Source organism: Rosa rugosa, chromosome 3 (assembly GCF_958449725.1).
Source record: "Rosa rugosa chromosome 3, drRosRugo1.1, whole genome shotgun sequence".
NCBI lineage: Eukaryota > Viridiplantae > Streptophyta > Magnoliopsida > Rosales > Rosaceae > Rosa > Rosa rugosa.
Window position 1 is genome coordinate 27,484,280 of NC_084822.1, and position 24,282 is coordinate 27,508,561.

The 24,282-nt window shown below is 39.4% G+C and overlaps 3 protein-coding genes across 3 annotated transcripts; 1 reads left to right on the forward strand and 2 right to left on the reverse strand.

Moving 5' to 3' along the window:
- Positions 1-875: 875 nt before the first annotated feature.
- Positions 876-8,736, reverse strand: LOC133737498 (disease resistance protein RUN1-like). The gene is made up of 6 exons (XM_062165037.1): positions 8,723-8,736; positions 4,505-5,603; positions 4,249-4,338; positions 1,236-1,569; positions 1,080-1,153; positions 876-899 (listed from the first exon to the last, which is right to left on the reverse strand). Exons 1-6 carry the CDS (start codon positions 8,734-8,736, stop codon positions 876-878), a joined length of 1,635 nt encoding a protein of 544 aa, XP_062021021.1.
- A 99-nt stretch (positions 8,737-8,835) lies between these two features.
- LOC133737499 (disease resistance protein RPV1-like) lies at positions 8,836-9,354 on the reverse strand. The gene has a single exon (XM_062165038.1). It carries the CDS (start codon positions 9,352-9,354, stop codon positions 8,836-8,838), a length of 519 nt encoding a protein of 172 aa, XP_062021022.1.
- A 1,328-nt stretch (positions 9,355-10,682) lies between these two features.
- On the forward strand, positions 10,683-11,363 carry LOC133740305 (uncharacterized). Its single transcript, XM_062168234.1, has one exon. The coding sequence runs from the start codon at positions 10,735-10,737 to the stop codon at positions 11,359-11,361; it is 627 nt and encodes a 208-aa protein (XP_062024218.1). The 5' UTR covers positions 10,683-10,734; the 3' UTR covers positions 11,362-11,363.
- The last annotated feature ends 12,919 nt before the right edge of the window (positions 11,364-24,282 follow it).

A 24,282-nucleotide genomic window follows, 5' to 3' on the forward strand; every position in this document is an offset into this window, starting at 1 on the left:
TGTAGAAAGGATGGAAGAATTGCAACAGTGACTTTAAGTGGGAGATATTTGGCGGTAAAGCCACTTTTACTTCTTGCTTAAGTTTTTGAAAAGTAAAAAATGGTGGATTCGGTGGATTCCTTTATAGCATATGTTAGCTGCAGTAATGTTGTGATTACAGCTCACCTCCAGCCAAGTATTCTTAGGCTGTAAGAATACTAGTTGTAACCGCCTCTATCTGGTATAAATAGAGGTTCTATGTTATTGAGTCTTGATTCCATTTTGTGAGTTAGAGTGTATTTCCTCCTGTTATAAAAGAGAGGGTACTGTCAATTGTGCTCTCCTTATTGCAGAGAGAGAAATTGTTGTATCCTTTTGTTATAGTAAAATCCTTCTGCAATTTACCTATCATTTTGTGCTCCATTCGTTTTTATAGTTTCTACTTCAGTTGTAATTGTATGCCCCATATCACAACATCCTAACAGTAATTGGAACACTGACATTGTATAAGAATATATAGCTTGGGCCACTGCCTTAATAAGCACATATTTACCTGCTTTTGATAAAAGCTTAGTTTGCCAACCTCGAAGGTGATGGTCAAGCATTTCATGAATCCATATATTCATCTAGCTTTGTGTGGTTTTTGTAATAGAAAAGAAGGAAGAGCTCCCTCATTGTCTTTTGGACATTCTTATCTGCACATTTTTTTTTTTTTACTTCGACATATGTTTGGAGAGTTATTGTAGGAGAAAGATAATTCCAACAGTCTCTCTGTCGGAAAAAAAGGGGAAAAAAGGAAGAAGAAGCTAGTTTTATTGTTATTTAGGCTGAACATGACCATGGAAACTAAGTCACTCCTATGTTTTTTGTGGTATATTATTACACCTATGTTCCTTTTAGCTCTTATCACTCCTTTCAATCTAAAAGCAACAAAAATGAAGTCAATGAATCAAAGTACAAATAAGTTGAAAGCTAGAATATATTCTTGATATACTTGTTATTGTTTACAGATAATTAACATCAGCCAATCCAACTCCTTCATTGCATAAATCCCAAACTGCATTCCCATTACTTAACTACAATTACATACTTAAACTCACAGTAACATTTCCTTTAAGAACCATCTCTTGCTTTCTCGCAATCTGCTTAATCATTTTGTTCAATGGTCTCATCCCTACGAGTCCAATTCAATCTTGAAATAGCCAGACATATAAGAAAGATGGCAGGCAAAAGGGAAACTTTGATCGGATCTTTACCATACCGAATGTAGTAAACATACTGAATCGTCGAGCAAATGCACTGAAAGATGCCACCAACTAATCCGAAACAATTGGGAAGGGTACCAAAAAGTACATAACGGGAACGGGGATAATGAAACCACCATAACATTCCACAACGCCTCAGCACTACTCTTTCCTTTATACCCTTGTGAATGAGCTCACATATGCAAGTGAGTAGAGCTGCAATTGCTAATAGCATACCAACGAAAGCATACAAGGGCTTACTTGGAGATGATTCCTGGTCAACGAATACTGAAGAAATCTCTAGGAAGAGACCAACGAGTAAAAAGGCCCAATCCGCTGAAGTAGCCTACATTACAAATCAATAATAGGAACTATCAACTAATTGGAGCTTTTAGATATATAAGATAATTTTGGGATAAGAGTTCATGATTTTAGTGCTTTTAATTGAAGGCACAACATGAAAATGCAATTTGGAAAATGTGGACCAGAAGAACCGTATTCAAATTGTAACTAGAAGCCAAAACATCAACCCTGCATAATTGCAAATTCACCATAATTTGGTATATAGCTAGTCTAGTTGCTGATTTAGACCAATTTGAGTAGGATGTAATCAATCCGTTCTCGACAACATTTTACCATTAAAAAAAAATCTGAATCTAAGTCTTAAAATTTAAAATTAATTTGACAATTTGGCCTTGAAAATGCGCAATAGACTTGGACTGATGAACAGATTTGCTCACCTAAGGGACAATTTTAAGGGACTGTGAGGGACAAATGCATCTCAACCACATGTATTAAATATAAAAGCAGAAATCCGATCTGGGGAAGGAATTGGATCCGATCTGGGGAAGGATCTGACGTGATCTTTCTGTTCAGGCGGTGGCGATCCGTCGGTGGTGGCTGGGTTTGACCTCAACTGGGCCTTACACATGGCCTGTACTCTCCTTGCTTCCTGGACTGGTGATTGGGTTTGGGCTCACTTCTTGGGCCCAGACTTGGCTATTTACTTTAATAATGTTTTTCTTTATTGCTGTTATTTAGTTCTGTTGCGCTGTTTGCGAGTAATACGTCCTTACATCTGTGGAGTAAGGCTAGTCGGGCTATATGCTTGTGTGTGCACTCAAAGTGCCTTGTCTGCTCTAGGTAGGCGGCGAGTTCCTTGCTTCGTCAAATGGTCGTTACCTCCTAGTGGTTGGGTGAGACTAAGTGTCGTCGGATTAATATTCTGGCGGCAACATAGTAGGAAAGCTGTGCGTATGGTAATTATGCTACGTTGTAATTGAGTTACATATCGAGTTATCTTTCCGTTATGTCACCGCTATATCAAAGTGTGCACTCAAAGTGCCTTGTCTGCTCTAGGTAGGCGGCGAGTTCCTTACTTCGTCAAATGGTCGCTACCTCCTAGTGGTAGGGTGAGACTAAGTGTCGTCGGATTAATATTCTGGCGGCAACATAGTAGGAAAGCTGTGCGTATGGTAATTATGCTACGTTGTAATCGAGTTACATATCGAGTTATCTTTCCGTTATGTCACCGCTATATCAAAGCAGATAGAGTCGCTAGTAGAGCGCTCTTTGCTAGTTGGTGCCTAGTTGAATACAATTATTTGGTAGAGACTCATGATAGTATTTCAGGACGTTCTCTAGATGCTTATTGTAATCAGGGGTTTAGGCTCAATGTTCCCCCCTTGTATTCGACAGTTTCATTAATCAAGGCTTGAGGGCAGCCGCACCAGCCCTTTATTAAAAAATATATATATATATAAAAGCAGAAATTATAACAACTTAAAACTGTGCATTTATTTTCAGCCGTCAGATTCACTTGTCCCTCACAGTCTCTTAAAAACTGTCCCTTAGGTGAGCAGGCCTTGATTGATGAAATGTGTTTTTAATTGTTTGAAATTTGAAAAGAAGAAGAATAACTGAAATATCTGTTAAAAAAAAAGTTATATTTGAGGGTTAACTAAAATTTTAGCACTTTATATATAAAATCATTAATTATTTTAACAACATTTTTTTTTATAAGTAATTATTTTAACAACATTAATGTGGTAAAAATGATAAACAAGTGAATTATTTACATTTTTAACGAGCAGGCCTGTGGCAGATCGTGCTCAAGAGAAGCCCAGCCGGTCTGGCCTGCCTTGTCTTTAATTATGCCCATGCTATACTGCGCAAACCTTAAGCGGGCCGGACTCCTGCATGGTTTGCTTACCTCTACAACATTATAGTTGGAGACGTATTAATTTTTTTTTGTGTACACTAGAACAGATCAAACCCTTGCTTTAACCTAATTCTAACATAATCGCTCTCGGTAACCACTTAGGCTAACCCCAAATACGTTTGAGACATGTTGGATGTAACAATTTTCCATGGACAAAAATTCGATGTCAAAGATCATTAGGAACATCCAAACCAATTCAAGGACCTGAACTCATTTAGAAGTTGTCAACACGAAACTTTTATATATACTAGCAAGGACCACCCACTATGTGTGTGGAGAGAAGTTAAAGGTAGTGGAAAAACTTCCCGTATAACTACCACATTTTCTGTTTTTTTTATTTATTTTTTTTTCCTATTTTATAATTTACCATATTATTCTTATTGATTAATTATATTTCATAGTTTTTAATATATAAAGGTTAAATTAGTAAAAAAATTCAATTTTGGAAAGCAAACTCTCTTCTCTTAATAATAGTACTAGCATTTTTCCACACATGCTTTGTATGTGCAAGTTATTAATTTTTTTTTTCAGAAAATATAAAAGAAAAAAGTTGGTTATTGCAGAGAAAAGAAAATGGGAGAGAGAAAAGTGGGTTGTGGATACTTTTTTTTCAAATTTTTTAAATAAAAATACATTTTGTAAATGTCTTAATTATTCTTGTGATTTAATTAATTCTCAAAGTTTATTAATCTTCTAGGGTCAATTCTGTCAAAATTTTAGATTTTGGCTAACAAAGTCTCTTATCTTAATAATAGTATAGATATGCATGCATTATGTAAGTTATAGAAAGTTGAAGAAATCCACCTTTGAGAAACTTTTAGCAGACAAGTATAAATCATTTGGTCTGGGCATCTTGATCACGATGTCTTTCAATGAATTCAGTCTATTTGTATCCTGAAAAAAAAAATGACACCTCAAGTCATTTAACAAATTAAAAGTGAAAATTTTCATACATTTCTATTTTTTAAGATTTCAATAATAAAGTAATATTCTACATAAGGCCTTGCTTCCAATATTAAATTTAGTAAAACAAAATATATGATTTTAAATATGAACTTACAGTGTTTTCCATTAGAACATGGTTAACATCCTTGTAGAACCATAATCTACTACGGTTTTCAGGCTTTAATAGAGAGTCTTGACGAACTATATCTTTGCCCATTTCTTCTAACAAGTCAATCATCTGAACATGATTTTCATTAATATATATCAGAGACTTTTCTCTGAGTACTTCAATACCATATTCCGGGTCGAAGTGGCAACTATCCAACATTTTTATCACATAGTTCTTATCTTTACCATTTAAGAAACATGCAATGTCAAGAAATACTTCTTTGACTGAGTCTTCCAGTGCATTATAACTTATTTTAAGAATTTCTTGAATCTTCAAGTTAGGTGCTCTTTTATAACCATCGAAAATTGTGTTCCATTGATCTATAGTTTTACCACATAGAAGTGATCCTAAAATTATGAGACCTAATGGAAGCCCCTGAGCATAGTTTACTATTGTAATTGTGAGTTTGGCAAAATCATCCGGAGGTTTACTTCTTCGGAAAGCATTCCAACTAAAGAGCTCGAATGCTTCATCAAAATCTAATTCCTTAACCTCGTATATAAGGTTAACTTGATGAGAAGTTAGTAGATGTTTATCTCTTGTTGTCATGATAATTCTACTACCCAAGCCCAACCATTCAGAGCCTCCAATTAATTTGCTTAACTCGTCCATTTGATTCACATCATCAAGAATCAAGAGAACCCTTTTGTGTCTCAACATTTCCCTTATCATGCTGATTCGTTCATCAACATTGGTGACCTCCATCTGCTTTCCCCCTAAAATCTCATATGGAAAAATCTCTTGTGGTTGGATTGGCCCTCCATGTGTTGTTGAATTGTCTTGAATATTCTCCAAAAAATAGCCAACTTCAAACGTATGGACAATTGAATTATAAACTGCTTTGGCTATTGTTGACTTGCCTATTCCAGCAATCCCACATATACCTATCGTGCGAACATCATCTACTCCAACGCCAAAAAGTTGATATATATCTCGTGAACGAGACTCTATTCCAACAGGATACTTAGCCACATTCAAATAGGTACGATTTAATACTTGTACTGAAATCTCTTCGATAATGTTTTCAATAAATTTAGACTCGTGCCTGCAATTTGAAAGAATCCAACATAAAATAGAAAATAAGTACATTCAAAACAAAAAAAAAACAAAAAAGTTTTTTTTTTTTTTTTTCCTACATATGATTTAAAACAATAGGGATATGAAGTGAAAAGACATAAATACCTTAATATTCTGTAAAATTTTATGAGCTAGTTTATCGTTATAGGGAGTTGGTTAACATTTGATGAGCTGATACCTTAATATACTGTAAAATTTTTCATATTATATAAATAAAGAGAAGCGTAGGGTCTTGAAACTTAGACCTCTTCTAATAAAAGGATAGAAAGATCACTAAAATATACTTAACAAAATAAAAAATGTAGTAGCTAGCTAGGAGCACCAAGATAAATCACAGGTTGATATACTACAAAAAATTTTGGTTACTTCAAAACAGAAACAAATAAATTATTAATGTCCACAAATATTTGGTTTAATGACTTAATTAGTCTACATTCATATATAAGTAGGAGGTCCTAGATTTGATTATAGCAATAGCACTATAGCAGAGCACTTGGCTCTATAGTACTTAATTCAGAAAGTGACTGTTAGAAACCCATGGGGTCATTCCCTAAGCAAGGTTAATTTCAAGCAAAATCGATCTTATTGGTAGTTTCTTTGAAAGTGGATTGTTCATGTAGCATTGGATACTTATTTTCAAGGGTCATTGACCAAAAGCCCCAAAATGAGCCAAAGTTATCTCACTTACCGGCCAGCAATAAATTTTTATTCCCATTAACCCAATTTAAAGAGAAATGACAACTTTACCCTTCACCTAATTAAAAAACTACATGATGCCACTCTAATCTCTCTCCTCCCTCAGATTCAGTCTCTCTCTCACACCAGACGTCGGCTCTCTCTCTCTCTCTCTATCCCTGTCGCTCCTTCCTTGTCGGAATCGGACAGAAGACGTCACTGGCCAGTTTGCCTCCGTCGCTTGCCTCCGTCGTCGTCATCCCTTCAATATGCACACACTCTCTCTCATCCTCTGATGCAGATCAGAAAACACTCAATCTCTCTCTCTCTTCCTCCCTCCCCCACAGCACGACGCCTGCACTTCCGCGCCATGGAGGCTCCGGACCCGGAGGACGAGATCGGAGCTTTGTTCTAGTCCGGTTTTAGATGGTTTCACCTTCGACAGCCAAAGATCGAAAATGGAGCCACTGAGTTCGACGTCCAGCACAACACCGAAGGCTTCCGGTTCCGATTCCGAAGAGAGAGATGGATAAGAGCTTTTCGGCCTCTCTCGCTCCACCGCTATACCTGCAGCGACTCTGACCGGGTCCTTGATTGAGTCTGGTCTGTTGGTGCTTGACCCAAATCAGTTTTTTTTTTTTTTGGTGGTAAAATATGCCAGAAGCCCAAAAAGAAAGAAAAAAAGGTTTTATTGGAGCCAATAGATGCATGTTTTAAATTGATGTAATCTCTTCGTTTTTTTTTCTTTAATCAAATTTTTTTTTGTCTAATTTTAGAAATATTAGTTTTCATTCTGCAAACGAAAGTCCTATGGGGGGCAATAGACGTCTATTGGGGGCCAATACATGGCTGATAGTCGTCAATTGGGGGCAATAGACCAAAAGTTCTATTGGGGGGCAATTTTGTCTAATTTTATAAATATTAGTTTTCATTCTGCAAACGAAAGTCCTATGGGGGGGGGGGGGGGCAATAGACCAAAAATTCTATTAGGGGGCAATATATGGTTGATATACGTCTATTGGGGGGCAATAGAGGTCTATTGCCCCTTTATTGGTGGGCAATAGATGTCTATTGGGGTAATAAACATTTCCGGTGAGGTTTTCTGAAAGGTCCGATGGGCGGCGGCCGGTGACCGGATTCCGGCGACCGGTGACGGGCTCCGGCGAAGTCTCCTATGGTTTCTCTCTCTCTCTCTAAGTAACAAAGGGGTGAGGGGTAAAATGGTATTAAAAAAAATTAAAAACAAAAAAAAAAATCTTAATGGGGTATTAGGGAAGACTCCCTTAGAGTGTATTGGGTAAGAGGGAATTAAAAAAACTTAATGGGGTAAGTGGGAAAAAAATCTCTAGAAATGGAGTAAATGGACAAAAACCCTATTTTCAACAAGCAATGAACTATTTAGTAATAATTACCAACTTGAACTTAGGGATGACAAAAATCCCCATCGGGTATTCGACCCTAACGGGGAGAAATTCGGGTGAAATCGGGTAACAGGGATGGGGATCCCTAGTATTCGAATTCTGAAATCGGGTACGGGGCGGGGATGATTTTTGATCCCCATCCCCATACCCACCCAATAAGAATTATCTGAAATTATATATATATACAGATCCTATCCAGAGCGGAGCTCCGCTTTGAAAATTAACGTGTGAAGTCCGAGTTTTGGGTCACTTTTCGGTTGCATATCTACATCTCGACCGTTCAGTTTTTAGGTACTAGTGTATAGATCGTCTCTGCAAATTTTCAGCCAAATTGATGATCGTTAAGGCATTGATAATTGCCTTAAAGCTAGTACGGTTCAGGTTGACAGATTCAGTCAGTCCATTGGTTTAAGCGAGTTAGATACCTTAACGATCATCAATTTGGCTGAAAATTTGCAGAGAGGATCTATACACTAGTACCTAAAAACTGAACGGTCGAGATGTGGATATGCGACTGAAAAGTGACCGAAAACTCGAACTTCACACGTTAATTTCAAAGCGGAGCTCCGCTCTGGATAGGATTTGTATATATATATATATATTTGATATTATTTATAAATAAATATTTATGTAAATTTCATCCTTTTGTCAATATTTAAATTCTGTTAATAAATATGTTAAAAAAAAGGAAGATTATTTTAATAAAAGATCTTTATCAACATGTCAATTTTCCTTGATTGAAATAAGAAATTTATATTATTTTGATGTTTGATTTTAACTTCATATTTTACAATTCATAATTATTTATATGAATTTTTATATAATATATTAGTAATATTGTTAACGGGGATTGAGGCGGGTACATGGACCTAATCCCCAATGGGGACGGGGACGGGGATGGGGAATCCCCAGTATCTTATTACGGGGATTGGGGCGGGTAAGGGGATGAGGAATGAAGTCGGGTATGGGGATGGTAATTTAATCCCCTTACCCTACCCTCCCCATTACCATCCCTACTTGAACTCCTATTTGCACATTTCTAGTTTTCTAAGTATAGTGAAAAAAGAAGAAAAATATGAATCAGTAATTAAAATGGTTAGAAGTTTACCCCTTCCTGAAATACCAGCCAGGCAAATTTGCTGCATCTGTAAGGGCTGTTCTCCACCTCAGCACCTTCTCCATGTCATCCTTGAATTTGGATTCATGGTTAACAAGTGCCTCACCAAAACTACCTTGCTGGTTTCTTACATCCAAAGGATCCACCTTGTAATAAATTGGCCAAACAATTTGATTCTTTGATTCTTTACATTGCATGATCTCACCGAGTTCATCCAAGCACCACTCCGAGGACGCAAAATTTTCAGAGAATACAACAATAGAAATCCTGGACTCTCCAATAGCTTGGAAAAGCATTGACAATGTTAGTTCCTCTCCTCTACTCATAACCTCATCAGCTAGGAAGGTTTTGATTCCCTTTTGAAGCAAATTGCTATGCAAATGATCTGTAAAACCATTGCGTGTATCCGCGCCTCTATAACATATAAAGATATCGTATGTCCATGAATGAGCGAAAGAAGTAGAGGAAGAGGAGGAAGAGGCTCTTAATCGAGTACTAGTCTTCATGGAACAGAATGGTACGTGCTGATCAAGCCAAAGCCTTTTCTTGTTATAAATATGTATCTTGCGTAACTTCACAAATACAAAGCAGTTTCCTGGTACCTTCAACAGACGTTATTCTTCTTCTTTGACATCAGCTACCTTCAATAATTAAATAGAGATGCATGAATGTCATGTCAACTGAATGTGAAGCAATACTGTCCTGGTACCTTCGTTGCAATTTCAGAGTTTACAAATTCAGTTGTAGGTGATCTGAAGATGACGTCTGAAAAACTTTGATGAAGAAGAAATTGTTTGGATTACTCCTTGGTGCCATGGGGGGAAGAAGACCGATTCAGTTTGCATGGCTGACTTAGAGAAATTCATATTTTTTAAAAGAATCAAAGGATTTCACTCCTACCCCCATGGTGACTCGAACCCAGGACCTTGATCTTAGGTAGTGGGTGCTCTAACCACTGAGCTGACTCAGAGAAATTGGTTTAGTTATTAACTTATTATTATTGGTGAGATATAGACTAATTCGTTTAACATGTTCAGTAGTCTTTGATAATGGTTTCTCATAACATTAAAAGTATTTACATACATTCAACTCAGCTTATGACTCTCAGAAAAAGTTTACTGGGGCATGACAAAGCTACCCTATCTGTCATTATTCTTAGTAAACTTTGAAACCATGCTTTAATCAGTCCACACAAAGGAGTACTTTAGAACTCAGTGATCTTGATCACAATAAGGTAAAAAACAAGTCCACCATTTTATGTGTTTATGAAGTAGCAGCTAGTTTAATACTTTTCACCTGACAGATGTTAAAACATGCACCATGACCATTCCCCAGGGAAATTGGTGGAAGTTGGGGGAGTGATCGAAATCCAACAATCATCTGAAAATTCTCAAATTATGCCACATTCGAATCACTTGAAATTTGAAAGTTCCAAAAAAAAACGTGAAATTAGAATGTCTCATGCTGTCTTTCTTTTTTCTTTTTTATTATTATTATTTATTTTTTTTTTTGAAAAAATTATTATTATTATTTTATCTGCAAAGAATTTTTCATAAAGAACACGAGAATCTACTAGGGCTGGGCTCGGGTCGGTCCGGGCCCGAAAATTAGTGAGACCGAGACCGAACCCGAAACTGTCGGTTCGGGCCGGTTCGGTCTTTTTGTAAACTGAAAACCGACAGAAACCGAACCCATTCGGGACGGTTCGATTTTCGGGCTTTTTCGGGCTTTTTCGGCTGCGGATCAAATCTACATTAAAAACAATCTCTCCTTTCTCTGCGGATCAATTCTTTCACACCCAGCAGGGGAACAAGAATTTCATTCAATTTCTCCAAGGTTCCCAAAAACAAGAAAACCCCCAAATTCTTTCCCACCACCAATCCTTTATGATTCTTCCTTTTCATAAAAACAACCACAACCCAATCAGGATTTTGATTCCCACCCAAGATTGGCCTTCACTTTTCACCCACAGGGCATCTTTGTTTTTTCTCCTATTAATCTTGGCTCTCTCCTCCTCCTTCCCCATTGAAGCCATGAAGGTCCATCCAATCCCCAAGAGGCGCAACATCTCCATCCAGTACCATTCAAGAAGCCCACTCTCTGAAGCCCAGGCCCTCCTCGGCCTCACCCACAAGAAGCTCCGCCGCCTCCCCCATGTCTTCAGCCGCGTCCTCGAGCTCCCTTTCCGCTCCGACGCCGACGTCCTCATCGAGGAGAACCCCGACTGCTTCCGCTTCGTCGCCGAAACCGAGAGCTTCGGCCACGACGTCAGGGCCCACACCGTCGAAATCCACCCCGGGGTGACCAAGATTGTCGTCAGGGAAAGAGGGTCCGCGGCGGAGCTGACGTTGGACGAGCTGGAGCTGGACATGTGGAGGTTCCGCCTGCCGGAGTCGACCCGGCAGGAGCTGGCCAGGGCGGTTTTTGTCGACGGGGAGCTCATTGTGACGGTGCCGAAGATGGAGGGGATGGAGAATTCGGAGGGCGGAGATGGTGGGGAGGTTTGGGGCTGAGATCGTCGATACCATCGAGAGAGGGACTGAGGGAGGCTAGGTTGATTTAGACGACTGGTGTGACTCGTGTGAGTATTTTAGACTTTTAGGTTGTTTATTTTTTATTTTTTAATATTTAACATATTATTATAACACCCAATTATGGAGCGACATGTGGCAACTGCTACAGTATTCGGTTCGGTTCGGGCTTTCGGGCCCTGAAAAAAGGAAGACCGAGACCGAACCGAAAATATGTATTCGGGTCGGGCTTCGGACCGAACCGAAAATTTCTATACTAAAACCGAACCGAATCGGGCTTTTTTCCTCGGTTCGGGTCGGGTTCTCGGTCTTTCGGGTCCGGACGCCCAGCCCTAGAATCTACAACTCAAGGGGCCGGGGCTTATTGTGGCCTGATTATAAACCTTGTCAGTAACAAGTAGAAAAGAGTTTCATACCCCATTTAATTTTCAGCTATTACATCATTAACAAGAGAATTGGTGGAACCATTCTCTCCGAGGGGTCATATGCCATGTTGCTCCTGAGTCCATAAGCCAGATATCAGCAAATTTTCTCTTGCCTTCAATAACTGTTGTTGCCTCGCTGTATAAAATTTCACCATCATCTGAGGTGCTTGCTACAAAACCCTGAGCTTTTGACGACTCAGGACCTTTTCCTTTGGTTTCTTCGTTCTTCTTGAGATGCTAACACTCCCTTTTGTAGTGCCCTTTCTTGCCACAGTGATGACACTTGACATTCTTCTTACTTCTGGATTTTGGTCTACTCTGATTTTGACTCCCACTGGGGCCACGTTCCATTGATCTCCCTCTCGTTATCATCAAAGCTTTGGCCTGCTGTGAGCCTCTCAATCTATCTTCTTTGCTCTTGCGCCGACTTTCTTCTTCAAGAACCGTAGCTGCAATATCATCGAAGACTAGTATTTCTATGTTGTTGGTTAAGTTGATGATGAGTTGATCATACAAATAAGGTAGACTTTAAAGTAGAATTTCAGCATGTTCACCGGTCTCTATGTTATTGTCACGCCCCTGATTTTTAACACAAATAAAAATCGATATATAATCTCATAATTATACATGCGTGATCGTTCAGCCATCAATACAAAATACATGGAGACATCTTTCTTTTAAACCAAGTACATATTGATGCCTAGAACCCACAATTTCAATATTGACCCGCTCCACAGAGTCATATATTACATAAGCTTAGGAATTAAATTGTCATCACAAAGTAAAACGTAAATGCTCCTCAGAACTTACTACATAGCGGAAGTCATAACAATGGCAAAGCCAACAAAATTTGCTTCCCACCCGTTCTGCTGCCAATGAGCTACCTCAGCTTCAGCCCCGATTATCCTAACCTGCAGGATTAACCCCTACACCGTTTGATCACACAACAAACCCGGTAAGCTTGTGAAAGCTCGTATGAGTAACTCATGAACATCAATCAACAACTCACACAAATCAGCTTAAGGAAACAATGCAACTATGATTCCTTCTAACATTCCATGTCCTTTCCACCGAAGGGACAACTTAAGTCACCGCTGTGAAAATGTTCTATTTGCTAACTTAACCATCAATAAGCAAATCAAGCCTCATCTAGACAATAAAAGAGAGAATACTCTCGAGACTCTCTTTCAAGCTACATACTTATGAGTCTCCAGCAACCTCGATTGTTATCCCCATAAGCTATAACGGCAGACAGACTAGCGCTCTAGCTGATCGTACCCACTTGCCAGGCCAACTGCGTGATTCCCTATTTCTTGCCTTGGTCACTATCTGCAACCAGTCATCATCTGTGACCCATGATCTTCAGACCCTGTCTGGTCTCGGAATCAACCGTTGGTCACCATCTGTGACTCTTGATCTTCAGACCCCATCTGGTATCAGATCAACCATTGGTCACCATCTGTGACTCTTGATCTTCAGACCCCATCTGATCTCAGATCAACCATTGGTCACCATCTGCGACCTGTCACCATCTGTGACTCTTGATCTTCAGACCCCATCTGGTCTCAGATCAACCATTGGTCACCATCTGCGACCTGTCACCATCTGTGACTCTTGGTTTTCAGACCCCGTCTGGTCTTAGAACCAACCGTTGGTCACCATCTGCGACCTATGCTTTTCAGACCCTATCTGGTCTCAAAATCAACCATCGATACTGTTCAAACAATAGAAAACATCTTTTTCCACAATATTGTTTCCCGAAAAGTTGCCTTCAACAATAATATGAACACAATCATGCATATTATTCCATCACACATCACGCACAAGAATATATATATATATATTTCGCGTAAATATATATATATATAGTCATTCGCTCAGGAATGCCTACTAATACCAACTATAGTTTGCAGTTAAACAAATAACGCCAAAACAATAATGGTAATTCCGTTCATAAATGAACCTTGTGAGATTACTCACCTCGAAACTCCCGCTGCGACTTCACACCACTAGACTACTTACAGAATGCACTCTGTCAAACACCTAAGGAAAGTACAGTCTTGATTCAGTCAATGAAACACAAGGAATAACGTTCGAAACCCTAAATCGAACCAAAATTCCCAAAGTGACGCTAATTGAGGCGAAACCACATCCGAGACCACCCAATGTCTCCGGAATACTTCTACGATCGACATGTCCAAACCACAAGTCGATCGAACGCTCGGATCCTCACGGATCAAATAAATTCACCGATATGAAACGGTAAAAATCATAACAAATCCATTCGAACTCCAAAATTTGCGTATTATATATCGAAACGCTCATATCAACGAGTAGAACATATATAATACCAGAACAGTCCCCTAGATGGCTAGAACACCACCGGAACTCCGCCACAGGTTGTGGCGCACCGCCGCCGGCCAAAACTCATTATTTCCCAAAACTCCCAACATCAAAAATGTTCATCTAAGCATGCTTGTGAATTTTCATAACTAGCTCGAAGTCAGAAAACAAGCATAAAGGGTCGAAAACTACCTCACAAGCTTTGAATTTTTGCTCAATCCGAGTTGAACCGATTTCCACGTAAATCGATCCAAACAAACACCACAGATCGATCTAGAAAGCTTCCACGAACCCAAAGAAGGAAACTTGAAGCCGTGCTGTCACCAGAACAAGGATTTCCAGTCGGGTCCAAAATCCTCATACTTTGCCGCCTTGCAGCACAGCCGTGAAGGAGAATCGCTGCTAGAGGACACCAGAGGGAGGAGCAGACGGCAACGACGAATCGATCTGGAAATTTTCGTCACCAGAGACCGCCGGAGATCGCCGGAAAAGCCGGGTCGGGTCAGACGAAAAACTCAGATACTGAAGGTGCAACCGAGAGAGAAAAGAGAAACCTCTTCCGGAAAAGGAAATGGAATTTATGAAATAATTTACGGAAAATCCTCTATTTATACCAAAATGGAAACTTCTTCCAATGACCATAACTTCTTCATACGAACTCCGATTTCCGCATTCCACATGTCCACTGATTACACGTATTTATATGCGTGTAATTATATCTAAAACACTAAAATAAGTTAGTCCTCAAGTCAATTATTATATAATTAATCCACTTTTATTTATTTTGTAGGAAATAAGCAGAGTTGCGAAAATCACGATAAAATGGTGCAGATGTGGAGCACATTGAATTTTCCGACAAATAGTCGATTTGTCGACACGGTCAAATTTGGTCAGCACCAACAAAGAAACAAATATAGAGTATTGTTGCGACACCTTACTTAATTAGACTAAGGTTTAATTGAGCTTTACATTTAATTAGACTTTAGTTCAATTAAGGGAGGTCTGCAGCCATCACGTGCATTTGAAACAAAATCCATGAACTAGTTACCTTTTGACACGTGGCAACCCTACTCCCTTCTCTTTGGCATTCGCTGGCAGCCCATATATATAGATATATCTGCTCTCTTTCTCGGGGGAAAAGAACGCCGCACGCCACCATCAAGACCCCAGCTCCATTAATCTCATTCTTCCTCTTCTACCACCGGCCACACATTAATTCCATTCGCCCATTCGGCTCTCTCTCTAAACCTTACAGCCGACCCATCTTCTTCTTCCTACCGTACCCCCTGCCACCCAGACCACCATTTTCTCTCTCACCTCTCATTTATTCTTCACCATTCCTCAATCAAGCTCCATCATTTTGTCAAGCATCCGGGTTTAGGTATAAGAGAGAGTATAATTCCAAGCTAGTCATGCTCACTCTCTAGTGTAGTTGTAATTAGTCTTGGTCTCTTTCTCTTTTCTTTACTCTCTTCTTGCTTTAATTTCTTGTAATTGATGAATTTCTTTGTGGTTATGTTGATGGATTGTGAGTAGTTTCTTATTTGGGTCTAGGGCTTGAAGCCCTAGCAATTTTTACCATGTAATGACATTAATTTTTGGTGCTTAATGAAAGTGTGTTATGGTTTTTGTTCATGACTTTGCGTAATTTTCTATGGGAATTTGTTATAGAAATTAGCCAATTTTATGACTAGTTCTTGTCCTCATCATGAAATTCATTTAATTAGTGGCTTAATTTTATGAATGAGTATGTTGTCATGAGCAAATTGTTAGTCTCTAAAAATTGACTTATAATGCCATTTTATGCATGTTAGGAGCCCTAGTCCGGTCTTAATGTGTGTGATATGAGAATGTGAATGCCCTAGCCCGGATTTACATTATTTTCGTACTATGAGAATGTGAATGCCCTAATCCGGATTTGCATTATTACTCTAAGGCCCTAGTCCGGCTTAGAGTTAGGGATTGCGCCATTTCCCTTTTGTTGTGTGCCAAAATTGTGTTGTTACGGTAAATGATTGCTAGAGTGGATGCTTTAGTACCCAAATTTTGTCTATTGTTTTCCAAACCTTTAAATTTCTAGCACTTTACTTTTTTGCAAATTTTAATTTTCTAGTTTTTAATTTCCAAAACCAAAAATTAATTCCCCCAAATATTTGCTCACATTTTTCATTGTAAGTACCATAAGGCCTTGAGCCTACCAATTTATTTTGGTGAGTTCTTGGCTACTTTTTGGCTTCGGGATACCTAAGCCGTGCATGTGTGAGACTTGGTGTTTCACTTAGCCATTTACAATTTTTTTTCTTTTAGTTTAGCAAGTGACTTTTGTGACCCATAAACCATTGGATTTGAGTTAGCTCAAGATCCCCGAGGTACGATATTTCCGGGTTTAAATATTTCCCAATTCTTTGATGACCGTGTCCTTGTTGTGCGTAAGTTGCATTTTAGGCATCAAATCATCCACGAACTCGTATCGACGCGCTCTACAACTTTCGTGAAGGAAGTTTTCGGAGAATCCCAACGTACCTAAAGTCAACCTCAACCTTGAACCCCCCCTAAATCCACATTTTTCGAATAATTCGTCTGAAACACTTCCGCTCCATCCACGAGCCACGAAACAGTCCAATAACCACAATTTAAATTCCGAAAAATAAATACGAATTTCCGGGGCATCACATTCCACCCCCCTTAAAGAAATTTCGTCCCGAAATTTAAACGTACAAAACTAACAAGTACGAATAAACTCATCCCCAAAAATCCAATTCTGATTCTCCTGCAAGAAAAACACTCATTCCGAAGCCTCAACAGGGTATTGAACTAGTCAATTATCCCCAATCAAAGTTTCTATGTAATCCATACAGAAAGCAATCCAAACACTAACAATGATCGCCACATCTTTTACTTCAACAACACTACGATCAATCACACTGGATCCATTGTAAACTTCATCATCGGCATAGACAAAATAAAATATGCCGCACCACATAACATCTTGGAGATAAGACTGACCTAAACATCGAATCTCCACACCCCAAGGTACAACATGCATCTCGCTCAACAATCAATATAGGTACCTTACCTAATATCGCAATTCAAATGCACCCTACCATCCCACTTGGAGGTAATCTAAACATTTCATGAATTCCATCCTCGTACACTACCCAATAAAACTCTGTGACTGCAGCACTACCCACCAATCACACAAGAGTCCAAAATCCTGTCATCACGATAGTATCTGTATCACTTCATCGATAATGTAACCCTCGCGTTACAAGAATTGAAATGAAACGGTCATTCAAATCAAATCAACCATAGCCTATGCATCAAAGCTCAATAAGTGTCTACCCATCCTGGGACATAAAATCAATATAAGGTTTGGTCACACCTGCCCCACACATGAATCATCACCTGTCATTGAAATCACAAACAAAATGGTATAGATCCTCTACTACCACGACAATGAAGGATGCATCACACAACATACCACACTCAAAAGTCTAACTATAGCTAACAACCAAAACCCAATACAACACAACACACGGAAAGAAGTACGCAACTATCACACATCATTCGAGCAATCCAAGCCGAAACAGATAAGGTACATTCTTCTCCCGCATTCTGCTGACCAATAGCAAACACCCTTGCCTGCCCCTGAGGCAGTTGCCTCTACTGGTTCCTGTTGAGTCATAAATTACTTATGCAATTGTGCCCCATAACTTAGAAATTGATTTGTCTTGCAGGCTATTTTACTCTTTTTAATCCATTTCCTTTTATTTGTAGGAATCCATGCTTTAATAATAAAATGACTATTTGAGGCTCGAAATGCGGAGATTTGAAGCAAGGAAAAGAAGACACGGAGATTGGAAGAAAATTACAAATCGGCATTTCCGGCGACTTTTCCGGTGAACTTTTCCTCGAGCCGCCACTCATGGAGGATCATTTCTCCAGCAATGGAGGAGCATAGTTGTGTGAATTTCTCACTTGAAATTCAGATTTTTTTCCCTACACATTGTGCTTTTGTCTCTTGCACACTTTGGAGCTTTGTGGGGAGACAAGGTGGTAGACAACTTTTGCACACTTTGACACCAAGGGGAACATGGATGGCTGAATTGAGGGAGTCCACTCACTCAACTCCATCCAGCTGCAATCTCTCTCTCACACTCACGGAAGAAACCTGAAAAAGGGGGGCTGCAAAAGGAATGTGCATTCTCTCTCTCTCATCTCTCAAGCAAGGCCACCATCATTTTTTCCAGCAGAAAAACCTCCATTTTTCCACCACTACACTCATCTTCTCAACACTTTCATAACCCTCCATCACCACAAATCATCACTAGCTACTCTTACTTTCACCATTCCCACATAATCAAGAGCTTGGAGCAAGGAGAAGGAGACATCCACCACCTCATGAGCTTGGAGACCCATCTCCACCACCACTTTTGGCATCATCAATAATCACTCTTTACTCTTTAACTCTTTATTCTTGATGAATCTTAGAATGTTGAAGTTTGTTTATCTAGTTATGAGTGAGTAGTGAATTTGTTGGGGCTAGGGTTGAAAGCCCTAGCCAATCTTGTATGATATTGATGTGAATCCTATGTTTTATGCAATTTTCCATTACCACCTTCACATGCTAATTCAAGAAGTGAATGCTTATATTGGAATTTGACTAGTTCAAGTATAATGCATTTGTCATCTCATGATTAGTGTTTTGAGATTAGTCACCTCTAGACATTAAGAGCATGAAAGCACACCATGTGTGCATATGAAGGTTGTGAGTTAAAATCACCTAGATCTAGGATTGGTTTGCTTGCATGATTATCTAAACTCAAAGCTTTATGCATCTAGGAACAATGAATTGAGACTTATCCGGTAATAGGAATTGTTCTTAGGTAGTTAATTCTAGACTTATCCGGTTAGAATTGATAACATTAAAGGAGTTTAAGCCTTTGTAATCTTATCCGGATGCAAAGAGGGTAATTGGGTATTTGGGATTGCATCACTTGTAGTTTAAGCATCAATGCATACAAGGGAGGCTTTGGTGGACAATCTAAGCTCTAACTCTCATCCATTTGACAACAACTTGTTTAATTAGCTTAGTTTACTTTTCTTGCTCTTGTTGTTTGAATTTGAATCGAAACCACTCCCAACATCAAATCAAATCTCTACACACCATCTTGCACATACTCACCATGAACTTGTACTCACTTGTGAGCCTTTGTTTGTGATTGTACATTTGCATATTCTTCTAGTTTTCCTTTAGGTTTTTCCCTAGCTAGGAAAGGATTTACCAATCCTCGTGGGTTCGACATCCTTACTTAATCCTCTATTCTATAACTTGTACCTCTTGCACTTGAGGGTAGCTATTTGGCTTAACAGTTCCCTTGTCCCCTATCCTGCTGTTGGGTACAATCCCTTGCGAAATGCCTTTTCTGGCCACATGTGAAGCATGCCAAGTCCTTCGGTTTCGTGCAAGCTCGAGCAACAAGGCCCATCTCATTGCAATTGAAACACTTCTGGTTTGCCACCTGCCTATTAGGTGCAACCCTAGCAGGTGCAGCTGCTTCCCTAGCTGGCGCCTGCTGATTAGTCCTGCTCCTCTTCCAGGACCCACTCTGATCATCTGTCCCTTCACTGCACTCAGCAGTTGCCTTTCCCTTCCTTCGGGAGTCCCTCTCAGCCGACTCCTGCTCCTGGAAAGTCAGGTTCTCCTGCTCAATGGCCATAGCCTTAGTGAAAATGAGCTCCATCGTCTTCAAATCCAGAACAGCGACATCGCGCCGGATCGAAGCATTCAGTCCCCACTGAAACTTCATAGCTAAGCTCTCAGTATCCATCTGCCTCACAAATCGATACAACCTTGAGAACTCAGCCTCATACTCCCTCACACTCTTAGTCCCTTGGACTAACGAGATGAATTCTCTTTCCAACTGCTCCCTCACTGAAGGCGAAAAGTACTTCTTCCTGAACAGTTCCACGAACTCATCCCAGGTCATGGTGGACACATCCATAACTCTCTGTGTGCCGCTCCACCATACCCGTGCATCACCTTGGAGCATAAACGCCGCAATCTTTCTCTTCTCAATGCCGTCACAGACGACCATCTCGAAGTAGGTCTTCATGTTCTCGATCCATTGATCTGCCAACATGTGATCCATACCTCCCTGAAATGGGACTCCTCCCAGCCTCGAAATCTCCTTTGCCAACTTCGACAAACGATTGGGATCTACAACATCCACAACCTCCACAACATGTGGAACAGGCAGCTCAACATTTGATGCTTCGACATCATTCTCAAACATCTCCTTAACAGAAGGAGGAATCCTGCCCCTACCTCGGGCCCTATCCCTGCCTCTGGGTCTACCTCGACCCCTAGCTCTTCCTCCTTGCGAATCCATCACCTAAGGAGCATAGCAACATATGGTTAATACCTGTATAACTCTCAAACACAAGTATAAGTCAACGCTATGACTAAATCAACCTTAACACAACGTCAGAGGATACAATTCCATCCCCTACGTCAATCTTGAGTTAAAACTAGGGCTGCCACTTGGTTTGGTAATTACCAAACCGACCGAATACCAACCGATGTTTTAAGTTTGGTAAACCGACTTTTTGGTAACCGAGACCGATAAAACCGAAATCAAAAATTACCGAAAAAGTTGGTTTGGTTTTGGTAAATACCGAATCTACCGATTATCTAAATATTAGCTTTATATACTATGGTTTTCAATACACATACATGTATATTAAGAAATAAACATAAAATTTTTCATAATAGTATGAACATTACTACATATACTACATTAATAGTACATGTATTTTAAGTAACCTAGTCAAAGATGGTTAAATAACCTAGTTTTATTGAAAATGACTCAAACTTGATGTCATATATACAAAAGAAAGCTATAATTAGGAGATGAGTACAAAGTTTACGACTATAAAATTGAAGAACCTAGTTTTGTTCGTTCTAATTTTAATTACAAAGAATTAGTTGTTCTAAAGTTGGTAATACCGAAAACCGAAATACCGAATTTGGTAGTTATGATTAAAAACCGAAAATTTTGGTTGGTAATTGGTAGCTCAATTTTGAAACCGAAAGCTTTGGTTTTGAAGTTGATAATACCTATAACCGATTCGAACCGACCGAGTGACAGCCCTAGTTAAAACTAAAGGTCATCATTCCTCAAAAGTCTTTAACTCATAGAAGCTACCCAAAGCTCCTACACTTACATCACCGAGCCTACACTCTCTGAAATCTCACATCCCAACGCTCACTACATACCCAATCACTATATCAATACTGAAGAGTATCAGATGGGGATCCGCTGCAGACTGGCCATCACTCGAGGAGTATTGATTGTCACCAAATATGTACCTTACGCTCTGATACCAAACTGTCACGCCCCTGATTTTTAACACAATTAAAAATCGGTATATAATCTCATAATTATACATGCGTGAACGTTCAGTCATCAATACAAAATACCTGTAAACTTTTTCCCTTTTAAACCAATTACATATTGATGCCCTGAACTCACTGTGTCAATATTGACCCGCTCCATAGAGTCATATATTACACAAGCTTACGAATTAAATTGTCAACAACAAAATAAAATGTAAATGCTCATCAGAGTTAACTATACAACGGAAGTCCTTATCAACGGTAAAGTCACAAAAATGGCTTCCTACCGTAAAGCTGCAAAGGCATTACCTCCACTCCAGCCCCGATTATCCTAACCTACAGGATTAACCCCTACACCGTTTGAATAGCTTACCGGGTTTGTTGTGTGACAACCCATATCTCTTTTGCTGTCTTTTTCTCCGCCACACTTGACAATACTCCATCGGCTAGTGCTAGGTGCAGATTAGCAATAGCATTGCCATCTATCTCGTTCCACTTGCCATCATCAGTAATCTCCTCTGGCCTATCTCCAATTGCCGCCAAGCATTTATCTTTCCTCAAACTTCTTTTATTCTCATTTTCCACAATGAGAAATTGTTCTCATTGAACTTTTCTATTTCGTACTTCGTCGCCATTGTTGAAGATGCCTCATTTCCACTAATTGGATATGACTGTAGCACGAAAACTGGCTATAAACCCCGCGCTCTGATACCACTGTTAGGATGTTGTGGTATGGGGCACACAATTACAACTGAAGTAGAAACTATAAAAACGAATGGAGCACAAAATGATAGGCAAATTGCAGAAGGATTTTACTATAACAAAAGGATACAACAATTTCTCTCTCTGCAATAAGGAGAGCACAATTGACAATACCCTCTCTCTTATAACAGGAGGAAATACACTCTAACTCACAAAATGGAATCAAGACTCAATAACATAGGACCTCTATTTATACTAGATAGAGGCGGTTACAACTAGTATTCTTACAGCATATGAATACTTGGCTGGAGGTTAGCTGTAATCACAACATTACTGCAGCTATCATATGCTATAAAGGAATCCACCAAATCCACCATTTTTGACTTTTCAAAAACTTAAGCAAGAAGTAAAAGTGGCTTTATCGTCACAATTACCAAATGGTGTTCGTCATGTTTATCAATATAAAGTTGCAAAGTACTGGTGGGGCAAAGGTGGAGGGAAGAGAGGTATTCATTAGTGTAAGTGGGAGCTGTTGATTTTTGAAAATAGAATGGTAGGAGGATTGGGGTGTTCAACCAAGCCATTGGCCAAAACAGTTTGATGCCTTATTCTTAATTCTATAGCAATGGTGAGCAGAGTCTTGATTGAAAAATATTTCTATAAGCAAAGCTGGACCTTTGTGACTTTGGGTTCGAAACCATATTTTATATGGAGGGGCCTTTTTTCGTGGATAGGGTGGTGAGTTGGTTCGGAGGACCTGATGTGGATATGGGGGGATAGATGGCTACCATCGCCATGGACATTTACACCTTGTTTTCTTCCACATGCATACTATGGTAAAGTATTTGATGTCCAACGGATGTGGAATTGTGATTCTAGCGTATGTCGAATTTGACAGATGAAATGAAATCTGCCAACCACGGTAGATTTAACATATGGGTTGACAGAAGTTCATCAATCAAAATTAGTCATTAAGAGCTCCAGCTGTTAAAAGTCCTTAATTGATAATCTGTTGAAGGATGTTGACATAATGTGTGCCTCTACAAACTAGGGTTTAGAGTTGTAATAAGAAAGTGTTCTAGGTATTCAATTGTATTCGGATTCTATTACCTATTGTGTACCTTGTAACTCCCTATATAAAGGGCTCCTATTATCAATAATAAACACACAATTACAATTCTCTACAACACGTTATCAGCACGATACTCTAACCCTAGCCGAAAAAAAAAGAGAAAAAAACCTAAAAACCTAAAAACTAAACAACAAATCTGCCACAGCTTTCCAAACCCTAGCCACAGCCTCCCTGCTCCCCCTGCCGCAAGCCTGCAGCCCCTGCTGCCTTCCTGCTACTCCTGCAGCAAGCCTGCAGCCCCTGCTGCCTTCCTGCTGCTTGCTGCCGCATCTGCTATTGCCCCATGCTGCATCTACTGCTCACTGCTGCCACAGATTGCTGCTACTGTAGTTTGCTGCGGCACAAAACCGTTGCCGCTGCCATCTCTAGTTCCTGCTGCTGTTGCCACTTATTGCTGCTGCCCCAAAACACGCCTGCTCCAACACGCGCGTTTTCTCAAGCCCTAAATCATCACGTAAGTTTTTGTAATTAAAGTTGCTGCTTTCTTGTATTTTAAATTCATCTTATTTTCTGCAGAATTTTGGAAATATATGAACATGATTTTGAGTATTTAATAAAGCGGAATTGTGGGGATTCACGCTTAACGAATTAAGAGTGTTCGTATGAACTAAGAGTGTTCATAATAAACGAACTAAGAGCGTTTTTATGAACTAAGAGTGTTCATAATGCTCGGACTAAGAGCGTCCGTAAGCATCAAATTATGACCATATTAAACCATCATTGGTTGGTCTAATCCAAATATTCTTGGAAATTGATTTCTTGGTAGCATAGCTCGGAAATCTTATTATTTTAGTTTTCGTGGAAGTTTAGCTCCGAAACTAATATATCTTCTCTTCTTATTTTCAGGATGTCGAATGAACCTAGACTCGATTTTCCCATGCTTGACTCAACAGGCTCGGATT